This window comes from Gobio gobio (assembly GCF_949357685.1).
Source record: "Gobio gobio genome assembly, chromosome: 23".
In the NCBI taxonomy this organism is placed as follows: Eukaryota; Metazoa; Chordata; class Actinopteri; order Cypriniformes; family Gobionidae; genus Gobio; species Gobio gobio.
This window is the reverse complement of record NC_137119.1, coordinates 37,800,687-37,815,912: the sequence shown is the minus strand read 5'-3', so window position 1 is coordinate 37,815,912 and position 15,226 is coordinate 37,800,687. Positions and strand designations below refer to the sequence as shown.

The following is a 15,226-nucleotide window of genomic DNA, read 5'->3' as shown; positions in this document are numbered from 1 at the left end:
ATTTAACCGTACTAACATGTTCAATTAGTTTAAAATTACAAAATGATTTACATTATGCAAACAATATACACGGAAACGTAAAAATTTAATTAAATTATAATAAAAAAATAATACGGATGACTAAACAAAATTTTACAAAACTTAAAAACATCTCTAAGGTTAATATATACCTAATAAACATATTCGCAAATATTAAATTAATTATAATAATAAAAATAAAATGCAAATAATAACAGTTTTTTTGTTTCAACCATCCAAAATTAACGGCATACAGTACATTTTGCTCTTATAAGGGTGTATCTCACAGAACCTGTCAAAAAATGTCGAGGTAATATATTTTCTACCCCACCAACATAAATATATCGGTAAATTCGTAAGATTTTAAACGGATGATATACCTGTATGTCTAATCTCATATTAACTGTAGGTGGCAGTAACGCGCTGCTCACGTCACGTGTGCGCGCCGCCGCTAAAGGACAGAGGGAAAGACAGAAGTTGTGTTGTTGTCAGGATGTGTCGCTCGCTAGTGTTTAAACATGTCGTGTGCAGCTTCGAATTGTACTAATCGTCCCTCACCAGGGTCCAGTGTAAGCTTTCATCGGTCGGTTGGTTATTCAATTTATTTAGTCTAATTTAACCGTCCTGTCACATTGTCAAAACTGTGTTTGTCTTTAGACCAATCGCGTGCACTTCATATGTATTAAGAATTATTTGTCTTGTAATGATTGACATTTTGTGCATATACATTTTTTTGTTGTTGAAAAAGAAGCCTGTCTTATAACCTACATGTGCAAAATAGTTCATAAGAGAAATCTTTTTTTTAAGTGTTTTATGTTAAAATAATAGTTTTTCCTAAATTAATCCAGTTCCCAGTTACAATCCCTTTTCTGTTACAAAAATAGTGGAGTGATTTTTTAATTTATTTTTATTCTATTCTAAGAATACTACTTTTATGATATGGCTTTTATCTGCTCCTATTGACTATATGTGAGCTAGTTTTCTTTTAAAATCATATTTGACTTTCTCTCCTGTTCTCTAATCCATCTATCCATTCATTTCACTCACAGTTTCCCATTAGGTGATAAAGATCGGCTGCAGCGATGGATGAGGAACATCAGACGTGACGATTTCAAGCCATCTCCATCTTCTCGCATATGTTCCCAGCACTTTGAAGACAGCTGTTTCTTCAAGAACAATAAAGGTCAAGTGTGCCTTGCTAAAACAGCGGTCCCCACCAAATTCTTCAATCCTGAATCCTTTAAGATGGCATGGTGCACCAAATTATATAGAAGGCGGAGGAATGTGGAACATTATGACAGCCATGAATTTCATACATACAGTCTCAAAAGGGATTCCAAGAGAAAGTTTGTGGAGGAGGAGGTGGTTTTAGAGGAGTTTGTGGAAGATGAGAAAGATGCCTCGGATCCAGACATGGCTAAAACCAGTGTGACGCCAGTGATTTACCCCACCGAAATATGTGTCATTGCAGTTAGACATGATCACTGCTACAGGTCTCGGTCTTCAAACACAGCTTGCAGTTCCATAGACAACACCAACACAACGGCAGAAATGCAAGAGATCGAATCAGCAAAGGAGCTGAAGCACAGTTTGAACTTGGTCCTGGGCAAGATCAAGGCCTGCAGAAAAAAAATTAAATTGAAGAACGCCACGATTAGAAGGTTAAAGAGAAAAGTGACTTCACTGTCCTCCGTCATTTCGGAGTTGAAAGCGAAAAATATCATGGAGACAAAAAAAAAGTATGCTACTCATGGGCAAAGCATGTTGTAAGTATCACTTTTTGCCATGTTTTTTCACACTGTCACACACAAAATCACCCTCACATCATTCCAAACCCATATGGCGGCTGTGGAACATAAAAGAAAGCGTGGTGACATTCACTATATTCTAAAGATGATACTTTTGAGTGTAGAACCAGGGTTTCTGTGGGTCTTAATTTGACCTTCCACAATTTAAGAATTGGAGCATCTTAAATTCAGTATCATGGCATTCAATTATGGCCCTATGATTTCTGCGATGTGGAAAACGAATCGCAGAATCCATTCATAAAAATAAAATTTTACTGTATTATGCGGAATATGACCGAATTTGTCAAATATGGGATGAATAAATAAAAAGTAGGTTAGTTTAAAGGGAAAGTTCATCCAAAAATGATCATTTACTCACCCTCATGTCGTTCCAAACCTGTAAGACTTTCGTTCATCATATTAAGTGTTTGTGTCTCTTCAGAAAATTTGGACTAAACCGCTCAATTCATATGGATTAGTTTTACAATCTCTTTATGAACTTGTAAAACCCGCCAATCATCCCATTGAAGGCTAACGATCCGCGGGTGAAGGTCTATTGCACGTTCAGTCTTTTCAGCTGGGCAAAGTTTTTTAATTCCAATTCATCGTTATCTGACTCCATTTTATCATAATCTCGAATTTAAGTTAGAATGCCAATTGGTTATTTGGTCATTTATATTTAATAGTTAACCATGCATTTAATCATTCTGTTTAACCCTTTGTTGAAATTATACTCGTTCATAATCTACTAGAAATAGTTAATAATTCCAGAGTAAGTCAGAATAAATCAAAATGTAACAATTTATTAACAGTCAGGTAAATGTATAACGCCAATTACATAATCAATTCAAAGATAATCCATACATAACATGAAATGCTCTGAAGTAAAGAATAAAATATGGATACCTGACTTCTGTAAAAGTTGTAAAAAAACGATGTAAAAGTTCGCCCTGACCCTCTTGCAACATCTCCTTATATACTCAGACCAAGACTGAAATCTCTTTCAAATGGAAACGTGTTAAAGGGATAGTTCACCCAAAAATGAAAATTAGCCCATGATTTACTCACCCTCAAGTCATCCGAGGTGTATATGACATTCTTCTTTCAGACGAATAGAATCTGAGTTATATTAAAAATGTTATGGCTAATACAAGCTTTATAATGGCTTGGTTTTTGAAGTCCATAAAAATGCATCTGTCTGCCAAATAACGTCCTCCACGTGGCTCCGGGGGGTTAATAAAGGCCTTCTGAAGCGAATCGATGCGTTTGTGTAAGAAAAATATCCATATTTAAAAATGTATTTAATTTTTTTTCTATGGCTCTGCATCAGCCGTCCCCGCACCATCACTTCCTGCGAATAAGGGCAAAATACCGGCGCGATCATAGATATATACATAGATTCCTCATTAATGCCTGCGCGGATGGGTCGAATGAGGCATCTATGTATATATATCTTTGATCCTGCTAGTATTTTGACGTTATTCACCGGAAGTTATGGCGCTGGTAATACTAGATGACATTCGTCTGATAAGAGGTAAAAAAATAACATAAAAACTGTTCTGTTTCTCGCAGAAACCGATTGTTTCGTGTCTTAAGATATCAATGTGTCGCCACGAGCCGCATGGTTTAATGAGGATTCGTATGTCTATGTGTTTTTACTCTCATAGCTCTCATACTCTAAAATATCCCCATTGACATGCATTATACGACTATCACACTGCAACGGTTGGAGTTAAAAATCTTAATTTGTGTTCTACTGAAGAAACAAAGACACCTACATCTTGGATGCCCTGGGGGTAAGCAGATAAACATAAACATTTCGTTTTGGGGTGAACTATCCTTTTAACAATGGGAATTTACATTAGTCACTGTCCCATAGACCGGTTGATGGCAGGAGGTAGACCATTTGGCTGAAGCTACACCCAACGTAATAAGCAAAATATCTCTAAACTCTTAAAACCTTGATGAGATCGGTGTACCAGTCACACTGAGACATTTCAAACGATATCAAACATGTAATACTGTATAGTGAGAATTTACATTAAACCGTATATATTTTGGGTGAATTCTGGAGGAGGGATGGGGGAAGATGCAGGTGAAAGGTATGTAAATTAAAGTCATTCTTAGATGATTCACTCAGCTAGTCAGCGTGACGTCGTTTCGGATGGGGATGCTAAATGAGTGAGTTCAGATGCTAATTTCCTTTATTTTCTCAGAGAGTGCTCATTCCTCAATCAGACATTCTGGGATTTGCTAGTTTTTACCCGTCTTACAAACTTTTTGAAGTGTCAAAGTGGTAGTTGCGTAGCTGTCAATGGAGGGACAGAAATCTCTCAGGCCTAGTCCACACGTACATGGGTATTTTTATAACCAGAGTTTTTCCTCCTCCGTTTTAAAAAAACAATCGCGTCCACACAAGCACGGTTTAAAAAAAACTCTCTGTCCACATGAAAACGCAAAACCATGCTATGATAGGCTGCCTGCCTGCCTGATTTCCACATGGGTCCCATCCACGACACTGATGCACTGAGGGATGCCATGGGCTCAGTGAAACCCTTCTACAACTTTACTTTGGACTCAGTGACAGGTAACTGTATATACACAGGGGCAGGGCCCAAGTGGACTGTAATAGCTTCACATACATACTATTTTGTATTATTGAATTCTGGCGCCTCTGTTCTGCAATACAATGAGATAACTGCGCATGTATCTGTACACATGTGATAAGCGTTGTTAGCAGAGTTATTAAAAGCTAACTTTTACGTCCTTCATTGCGTAGACTCGACTCGTAGCTAAATAAAATAGATAATAGCGCACAATCTGACGTCAAACAAAGGAGAGAATGGCGCACACTTTGACTTAACAAGCCGAAATCTCCGGTTTCCCCGTCCACACGACAACGCTGTAACTGGAGTTTCTAAAAATCTTCACCCTGGCCGGAGTTTTCAAAAAAGTCCAGTTTCAGTAACCGGATACTGCGTTTGCGTGTGGACCAACAGCCAAACCTCATAGAAAAAGCTGCGGTTTTGAAAATACCCGGCCTTAGATTCATTAAAAATGTCTTAATTTCTGTTTCAAAAATGAACAAGTCTTACAGGTTTGGAAGGGATAAATGACAGATTTTTCATTTTTGGGTGAACTATCCCTTTAAATATGAATATGGTGTGAAAATGGTTTATGGTTTTTCTGAACCCATTGGCAGATATTTGTTCTTGTTTTGATCATAAAATCTTTCACAAGATTTCTTATTTCATTTAGCTTCTCCAGTAAATATATCTTGATTTAAGAATGTTTTAAACATTTGCTCTGGAAAACAAGACAAAACTACTGTGATCAGATTGAGGTACCGTAAAAGCACCATATTATTATTTATTAAAAAGTACTGGATATCTGTTGGAAATTGTATTTTCAAACTTTGAAGTGTTGCTAATGCAACTTGTGTGCTTCCTAGAATTTACATTGACGTGTCTCTCCCTTCAATTCTCTTAAATTGGGCTTAAATTTACCTTTATAAAACCTGCAGAAACCCAGAATGAAGCGCTTTCATTTTGAGTGAACTATTCCTGTAATTTGCATGCTGGAAATGTTTTATCAGAGGAATTACATTTCATCACAGTAAAAATGTTGTCTTTTATATGAATGTCTTTACAGCCAAAAGGATCTAGATCGCGGGCTCCAGTCTAAACCAAAGAGTCAAGAGCTGTGAAAAAGAGCCTTGGACTCTGTGACTTTCCTTGGACGAGGAGGTGGTGTTATGTTCTGCCAGCGTTCTTTCCACTGTTCCAGCGTCCTTTCCTTCAGCAGACACATTGGTTGATAATGCTGGGGGAAATGACCCGAGTTGTCGATTTGGTTAGGAGGATGAAGAGATCTCAGACGAAGAGATATCAGAATAATGCATAAAGAATAGCACCTTTCTAGGCGGGATGGGAGAAATGCAAGAAACCCTGCAAGAACCAGCTCAAATGTCGACACAGATGGTGCAGATGTCATTCAGTTCCTCAGGGATGTTGAAAAGTAGTTCTGTAATCACATGATTCATTTGTAGGCTGCCTATGTTCTATGTCCACTTTTTTATATTGTACAGTTTGTAATGTTCTTAAATAGTCGACATGAACTGATTTTGTTGAGAGTTACATAATAAAGCTACATACACTATATTGCCAAAAGTATTGGGACACCCCTCCAAATCATTGAATTCCAGTGTTCCAATCACTTCCATGGCAGACGCTTCTACAAACATTTGTGAAGGAATGGGTCGCTCTCAGGGGCTCTGAATTCAAGTGTGGTACCGTGATAGGTTGCTACCTGTGCAATAAGTCAATTTTCTCACTACTAAATATTCCACGTTCTACTGTTAGTGGTGGTATAACAAAGTGGAAGCCATTGAGAACAACAGCAACTCAGCCACGAAGTGGTAGGCCACGAAAAATCACAGAGCAGGGTCAGCGCATGCTGAGGGTCGCAGTGCTCTGAAGTCGCCAACTTCAATAGCTACAGACCTCCAAACGTCATGTGGCCTTCAGATGAGCTCAAGAACAGTGTGTAGAGCTTCATGGAATGGGTTTCCATGGCCGAGCAGCTCATCCAATCCTTACATCACCAAGTGCAATGCAAAGCGTGGGATGTAGTGGGGTAAAGCACGCCGCCACTGGACTCTAGAGCAGAGGAGACGTGTTCTCTGGAGTGACCAATCACGCTTCTCTGTCTGGCAATCCGATGGACGAGTCTGGGTTTGGCGGTTGCCAGGAGAACGGTACTTGCCTGACTGCATCGTGCCAAGTGTAAAGTTAGTTACAGTGAAAAGGAACTCTTCAGCATACCAAGACATTTTGGACAATTTCATGCTCCCAACTTTGTGGGAACAGTTTAGGGATGGCCCATTCCTGTTCCAACATGACTTTGCACCAGTGCAAAAGACATGGATGAGCGAGTTTGGTGTGGAGGAACTTGACTGGCCTGCACAGAGTCCTGACCTCAACCCGATAGAACACATTTGGGATGAATTAGAGCGGAGACTGAGAGCCAGGCCTTCTCGTCCAACATCAGTGCCTGACAACACAAACTCGCTTCTAGAAGAATGCTCAAAAAATATAGTGCATTTTACAAAGGAGGACATTTATAAAAATAAAAAAAAGCAACATATTCTGGGTCAACATGGGGCATTAAAGGATTAGTTCACTTTTAGATAAACTTTTGCTGATAATTTACTCACCCCCATGTCATCAAAGATGTCCATGTCTTTCTTTCTGCAGTCAAAAATAAATTTAGGTTTTTTGATGAAAACATTCCAGGATTGTTCTCCATATAATGGACTTCAATGGGCTCCAAATGGTTCAAGGTCCAAATGACAGTTTCAGTGCAGCTTCAAAGGGCTTTAAACGATACCAGACGATGAATAAGGGTCTTATCTAGCGAAACGATCAGTTTCTGCAAGAAACAGAGCAGTATTTATGCTATTAATATACCTCTTATCAGACGAACGTGATCATCTCTGAGCTCAGCCATAACTTCCGCTAGGTGAGGTTCAAAATACGAGTCTGGTCACAGATATATCGATCGTAGATGCCTCATTCTACTGATCCGTGCAAACGCTAATGAGGCATCTACGTATACATCTATGACCAGGCTCGTATCTTCTTGCAGAAACCGATCGTTTCGCTAGATAAGACCGTTATTCATCGTTTGGTATCGCTTAAAGCCAATTGAAGCTGTACTGAAACTGTCATTTGGACCTCGAACCGTTTGGAGCCCATTGAAGTCCATTATATGGAGAACAATCCTGAAATGTTTTTATCCAAAAACTTAATTTCTTTTCGACTGAACAAAGAAAGACATGGAAATCTTGGATGACATGGGAGTAAATTATCAGCAAACGTTTATTTAAAAGTGAACCAATCCTTTAATAATTCAACCACGTGGATTTAATATATGTTATGTCAGTAAATTTAACCAATACAATATAGAGAAAGTAATTGGTAATTTCCAGCTTTAAAGACAGATCTCCACCCTGATGTTCTGTATAAATAAGGGACAGTCTCATTTTCAAATTCACACGATCACACAAGCAGCAATCCTTTAATAAAAGCATTACTTTGGGCAAGGTAATTGTGCTGCCGATAGTTTAAAAAAAAAAGAAAGAAAAAAGTTTCTGTTTTGCCTTCAAATCATTCTGTACACATTAAAAGTCAAAGCAGAAAACATAAGGGTTCATACATTTTCCTCAGTTTTTGCTTCGTGGTTCTGCTCCTGGAGTTGGTTTGTGGTTGTCAGATGGGAATGTTTTGATCTTTTCCCCTTAAAAACGGTCGTCTCCTCCCCGTTCTCTCCTTCTTCTTGCTCCAGTCTTCCCCTCTTCACAAAGTGCTGGATCCTGGACTCCAAACTCTCACAGCGCGGCCGCTCCAGAAGAGGCGTGTACTTCCTCTGCCTGGAACCCTCCATGAGCCAGCACTGCAGAGAAGTCATCTCTAAAATACAAAAACAGAAAAATACAACTTTTATAATGGATTCACGTGCTACTTGTATGTTAGTATTTGAATCCAGACATCAATAGTTTCAATATGAACACACACCTGTGTTTGTGTTCTGAAGGCCTTGGATCATGCCGAGCAGAACCTGCGTCTTGACTGAATTCTGAACCCAGTGTTGGTGCAGTGAGTTCAGGACGTGGGTCTCCTCCTCCCTTTCATTGTTCCAATTCACACCCTCGAAGCGGCAGTCATACAGAACCAAAGGGTAATCCACTGCCATACTACAAAACACAGGATCTAGAATTAAAGTCGGCATGAAATGGAATCTGTGCGATAGTCTTTTATTTCCTATTGTGACATATATTTGAGTGAAACGGCTTCTGGAACGAATAAATGTAGGGTGGGACATGGGGAATTGATTGGATGGTTGTGATTTGCTATTGGTCTATCTCCTGTGAGTGACAGGTTGCCTCGCCCTCACGCCAGTAAACATATATAACATATACAATAAATACTGCATATTCCAAGATTTGTCAATTTTGATTTTATGATGATTTTACTGGTCACTAATTTAGTCATGAAAACTAAAAATGTGTGCAGGTCTTTAAGCATCATGAAAAATCCAGTTCATGCTGGTCTAGGCCAAGAAATGACATTAAGCAACTTGTCATGGGATCCAGCTATAGAAATGTGGAAATAAAACACACCTGTATTGAGGTTTCCTTGGGTTTTTCTCCACATCCAGTAGCTGATCAATGATTTCTGGAGCTTCGAGTTTCTGTCCAATCAGCAGCAGCAAAGCCATCATGCAGCGAACCTGCAAAAGCAAAGATCGCTTATGATCGGAATTAAATACTAGCTACTGCTAGTGAATACTGCATAGTGTACACTGCATACTACTTTATTTTACAGTCCTTTTCCACATGTACATACCATGTACTTATTATAGTTGAGCCTCAGGCGTCACGCCCACGGACCGTTGGAGGGCTGAAGGTCCGGCTACACGAGACTAATATCTAGGTACTAACCCCGAACCTACACCTAAACCTAACCTTAACCCATGTAGTTACCTTACTCAGTACTTTCTTAGGTAAGTACACTGTCAGTACACGTAAAATAAAGTGTAACCTTTAAAACAAAAACAAAGATCTTTAACTGGTTGAGATGGTTTCTACAAGTTTATTAACTTCTACATAATAAAGAGCTCATTTCAACTAATTTATACATTATTATAAACTTTTTAAGGTCCTCCACTGACTGTACACAACAATATCTAAAGGCCCTCATCCCTAGTTTTGTTTTTTTGAGACTTATTTTAATCTATGGGCACTCCTACTTTCTGTAAATAATCAAATATAATTATGATTAAATTAATACGTTTTAAGAGCTGAATACTCTTCAAGGCCCCTACTCTCTTTAACCAATGAATTTACATGATTCTTCTAGACATTCATGATTTACCACATAGCAATTAAGGACAAGGATTTTTACAAATATTTTTAATACATTTTTATTCTACCCAATCAAATATTTTAGAGCTTAAAATATAGTAAAATACCTATTAATATAGATGACTTTTCCAGGCAGGGTTATTTATAGTTATATTATAAAGGTTTTTTTGTTACTCAAATCAAATAAACATCAAATCAAATAAACATTAACTGAAATAAAATGAAATATTTAAAAATCTATTTTTTTTATTTCAACTAATTGTCAAGGAAATTTCTCATTTTCATTTTGTTTAAAGGGGTCATATAATGCCATTTTTTATAATGCCAAGTTAAAATGATTCTTTAGTGTCCAAATGAAAAGTTTGTAATATACTTTAATCAAAAATTCTCATTTGTATTGTAAGAAAACACTAATTTTACCTGGTAAAAAATCGCTCTGTTTTCAGCAAGCCATTTCAGTGCATGTGACTTTAAATGATAATGAGCTTTGCTCACCTCGCCCCTCTGTTCTGTGGGGCGTTAGACACAACACACGAGGAGTGTTGCCAAGTCCGCGGTTTTCCCGCGGAATTGGACTACTTCAACACTGTTGCCGCGGGTTGAAGCGACCCCAATTATGTGATATTTAGCCCCGTGAATGCGAATTTTAGTAGGCAACCATGCCAAAAAAACACATATTTTACCCCCCAAATGCGATTTTTACCGGAGAAGCCCCCCTGAAACGCGACTGGGCTTGTTTTGGGCTAGTTTTGGGTAGCAATTGGGCGGGTTTTGTTGTGAAAACCTGGCAACCCTGAGTGTTGCCTTGACAACAGTTGAGGGTACATTTTGGAGAAATGGCAACGGGAGTCTCTAAGGACACAATTTGAACCGGAGTCGGACCGGGAACAAGATGAAGGCCCCAACGAAGTTCGACAATTAAGGTTTCTGACGTATATAACGTTTCTGAATGGTTGGTTAACGTAATGTCACTTTGATCTATCTTTGTATGTAACGTTAGTGGCAGGGTAGCGTAGTGAGATACGAATGCTATGTGTTTACTGATGTATACATTAGTTCATTGTTACCACGTTAACTTTATCACCAGCGTACACAGTATGTAATAACCATAACGCGTTGTTCATTATAAACGTGGGATTATGAATTATATTGAGAACGTCATACATAGAAAGCATGCCGTAATGTAACTTACCATGTAAACTTTAGCCGCATTCATCATAAAGCGTGCAAACGATTTGCAAAGATTAATATAAAGGTTAATAAAACGTTACACTCACTTCTTCTGGAGGTGCAGCAGGAACACGAATAGTTGGTAGCGATCCTTTTTCAGGAGCAGCTTCTTAGCTAAACCTGCTTTATACTGACCCTCGTTTATAAAGCAGTCTGATGAGAAATGATTCGCGCAAACATGAAAGCATTGACGTTGATCGGAGGGAATATTCCCTTCAAAAACAAAACTTAGCCACTGCGTCTTCAGCGGTTCGGATTTAGGAACATCAAAATGACTGCTGTGTTCGTTATTACACCCAAGAACAGAACACCACAATCGAAAAGAGAAGCAAATGGATCGCAGCAATTCACAGAAACAACTGGACTCCAGGCAGCGAAACGTGGATTTGCAGTTATCATTTTGTGTCAATATGTTGAATTTTAGGGTAAAATCATACCATATATATTATATTGACATCTCATCAATTAAATATTTATTTACCATTGTATATTCTGCATAATTTGATGTTTTTGAATAAACACTATGTGTTTTAGACCTACCTATATTGTATTTATATTAAGTGTTCACAGGCAAATTTGCTTTATGCATTTCCCCGGCGTCAAAATCAGGCACATATAAATGTCAGGAAACACGATTCCTGGCTGCATGTCAACATCCATGGATCACTGGATCTTTGGTAAGTTGTAAAGAACACTTATATCGAGTCCAACCTTTAGTTTAAACTGATCATTGTTTGTTTTACTCGCGTTTTCAGAGTTTCCCCCAAATAAATCCTGTCATGCAGCAGCTCTTTTGAGTGATGTCAATGCATAGTTGGATATCTTCTATATCCAGGTTCTCTATATCCAGTTAAGTCGTTTAGCTTATTCTAAAGCTTGTTTTGTCTTACATTATATCATTTTAAGTCATCTTGAGGCCTCCCCTTGGTAAGAACCACAGCTTTGGCACTGAAGGCCTCCGGTATGAGGTGGGCTCCTTACCTGGTGGTAGAGGAAAGCAAGACCTTTGACCTGGAAGACATAGAGTTGGTGGGGGTCGATAGGACAGGTGGGGTTGAGTTGGGCTGGCTGGACATTGGCAGACAAGATGGTCCTTTGGAACTGCAAGACTCCATTACCTACATCCATCTTACACAGGTTCCTGAAGTCATGTGTTCCCTCATACCTGCATGGCCAGGGAAACATAGAAGAAACCATTGTGCCCAAGCACCTGAACACCATGCAAACTAAAATAACAGTGACTGTACGTAATATTCTTTAAGCAGATTCATCTACTGACCGTTTAACAGCCTCTGCCATGAGCTCCACATCCAAGTCTCCACGAGGAAAGTAGTATCTGTATGTTCTGGACTGGCAGTCAAAGCGCGCGCTGAAGCCGCTTTCTACAGGGGCCCACTGGAGTATCCTGATGTCCTGGGGCAGGACTCGATTGAGCATCTTTACATAGGGTAATTCTTCTGCAGAAGCCTTGCCTTTGACCTCCACGTCAGCCGGGACAGTCACACCTAATCCTCCTCCACACTGTGTGGAGCGCAGATCAATGGATATAACCTGGAGGAAAAAAGCCAATATCAGGAATCCAACTTTACAAAATATGAAAATATATTTATGACTATACAGATCACAAAAATGTACAAATGTAATGGCATAAATAATAATAATGTTTTATTATTTATGTTTTATTAAGATATTCGCAATCCATGTTATGCTTTTAGTTGTTATAATTGAATGTTTATTTATTATTGTGTCAAAATTAAATACTAAAAATGTTTTTCTGAATAGAAGATATCAGACACTGACAGAAATACAGTTGGACATAACTGGAGAAAAAGTCAATATCAGGAATCCATAACTTTACTATACATATACGGTGTATATATAAAATATATAAGCTATCAGTTATCAGACACAATTTACAGGAATATAAATTAATTGGAGATAACCTGGAGAAACCAATTCATATTAAGAATCCATGACATTCCAAAATATGAAAACAAATTTATGACTATTCAGATGACAAAAAATGCATACATTAAATTAGATTATTAGTAATAATAATAATTAATAAAATAATTAAAAAGTAATAAAACAATTCAATAATTTCATAATTCATGAAAATATTTTTTAATAAGGTATTCACAATCCATGTTATGGTTTTAGTTGTTATAATTTTATGTTTATTACTGTGTCACAATTAAATGATAAATTACTAAATAATTACAACTTGGTTCTGAATTAGTAATATAAATATAAAAAGTAATATTAATATAAATTAGTTGGATATAACCTGGAGACAAGTGAATATCAAAAATCCATTACATTACAAAATCTGATATTATGAATAATTTATGACTATTCAGATCACAAAAAAGGTTTAAATGTAATAATATTAATAATAATAATAAATAAAATAATTTAAAAATATAATATAATTTATGCATAAATAATTATTAATTAAATATAATTTATATATAAATATAATATAAATATAATTAAATAATAATAATATTATCAAAAGTTTAATTTAATAATTAAATAATTCATGCTAGGCTTTTAGTGGTTACAGTTTAGTTTAATGATTATTATTTTGTCAAAATAAAAATAGTTTTAAATATTGGATATCAGACACTGATGGAAAAATAATTTATATTGTATCACTATTTTCCAAGATTGTAGTAGGAACCCTGGAAAATATGAAAACATGATGAATATCATCATAACTCAGTGAACTATTACTAAATGAATTCAGTAAAAGCAGATCCCAGTACCTGAGAGAAAGCACTGACTCCTTTATCCGTGCGGCCGCAGCGATGATAGTTGGAGGTCTGTCTGTCCTGGATCAGTTTCGTCTTCAGCAGTGCCTCAAAAAGCCGGGCTTCAACGGTGTTGTCTGTGTTTTCTTGGACGGCGAAGCCCTGATATTGCCAGCCGAGATACGCCAGCCGCAGTGCCACATGCCTGCGAGGATGGGCAGAGAAGTCAAAGGGCCTCTCTCGTTTCTTCTGTCTGGCTCTGTTCTCTTCACCTTCCTGATGTTTGAAGCTGCCTGGTGCTTCAGTCCTCTCCCCTGTCCCAGCTCCATCTCTCTCTACTTTCAGCTGAGCTTTCAGTCTCCCCACCTCCTCCTCCAAAGCCTTCACACGAGCCAGCAGGACCTCTTCTGACATCTTTACACTAAACACAGATCTGTGAAATAAATAACAGAGAGGTCATATAACAGCTTTCCACCAACATGTGTGCATGTATGTGAATGCAGTTCTAATAGCTTATGATAACAATAAACAGAGAATTGTGCAATAATTCACAGTGAGCTTCAGTGTATAATGGCATTATTGAATTAGGTACATGTATGCAGTTATCAAACATGCTCCTGTAGAATCTCTATAGAGACCTAGAGGAGATGTTTATGGTGCAAATCTCAACGTGTTTGCTTTTTATCAACTTTCTGGGCTTCCTTATCATTTCATAAAATATAGTTTATAAAACCGCACAAGTATTTTCATTTAATTATACTCACATCCTTCCCGAAGCTTCATGAAAATAGCGAAATAACAAATTCTGAACAGTAACTTTTAAAGGCAGCACGGCGCTTTGGCTTCCGTCAGGCCACCTTTCAAAATAAAAGTAATTCAAATGAACGTGCTATGCCAAAATAAAATAAAATAAAATAATAAAATAAAATAAAATAAAATAAATAAAATAAAATAAAATAAAATAAAATAAAATAAAATAAAATAAAATAAAATAAAATAAAATAAAATAAAATAAAATAAAATAAAATAAAATAAAATAAAATAAAATAAAAAAGTAAACAAATGCATGCATTCTGTTGCTTTACTGTAGTTAGTTGATTTCATAGTTTATTAAATACCAATGTAATTATAATTATACATAATTAATATTATTTTTCACTATTATGTTATTATTATCATGATTTTGTATGTTTAGCATTTATTTAAACATGTGCCAGAGTCTGGTTCCCAATCCAAGGGCTCTTTATTATCTAAAATAAAATAAAATAAAAATATTATTTTATATTATATTAAAATATTATTTTATATAAAATAAAATAATTAAATTAATAAAAAATACAAATAAATAAATTAAAAATTAAATGAAATTAAATAATAATAATGATAATAATAATAATAATAATAATAATAATAATAATAACAAATAAATAAATAAATACAATTAATTGATACATGCATTCTGTTGCTTTACTGTAGTTAATTGATTTCATAGTGATAACCAATCTAATTATAAT

The 15,226-nt window shown here is 36.6% G+C and overlaps 2 protein-coding genes across 2 annotated transcripts; one reads left to right on the top strand and one right to left on the bottom strand.

Annotated features, from left to right (window-relative positions):
* Positions 1-462: 462 nt before the first annotated feature.
* Positions 463-6,926, top strand: LOC307119508 (uncharacterized protein). The gene is made up of 3 exons (XM_079805831.1): positions 463-601; positions 1,068-1,784; positions 5,457-6,926. The coding sequence occupies exons 1-3, from the start codon at positions 537-539 to the stop codon at positions 5,509-5,511; spliced, it is 837 nt and encodes a 278-aa protein (XP_079661957.1). The 5' UTR covers positions 463-536; the 3' UTR covers positions 5,512-6,926.
* pus3 (pseudouridylate synthase 3) lies at positions 6,920-14,564 on the bottom strand. The gene is made up of 7 exons (XM_079805830.1): positions 14,477-14,564; positions 13,728-14,145; positions 12,239-12,510; positions 11,941-12,124; positions 8,986-9,095; positions 8,381-8,559; positions 6,920-8,275 (listed from the first exon to the last, which is right to left on the bottom strand). Exons 2-7 carry the CDS (start codon positions 14,124-14,126, stop codon positions 8,016-8,018), a joined length of 1,404 nt encoding a protein of 467 aa, XP_079661956.1. The 5' UTR covers positions 14,127-14,145; positions 14,477-14,564; the 3' UTR covers positions 6,920-8,015.
* Positions 14,565-15,226: the final 662 nt, after the last annotated feature.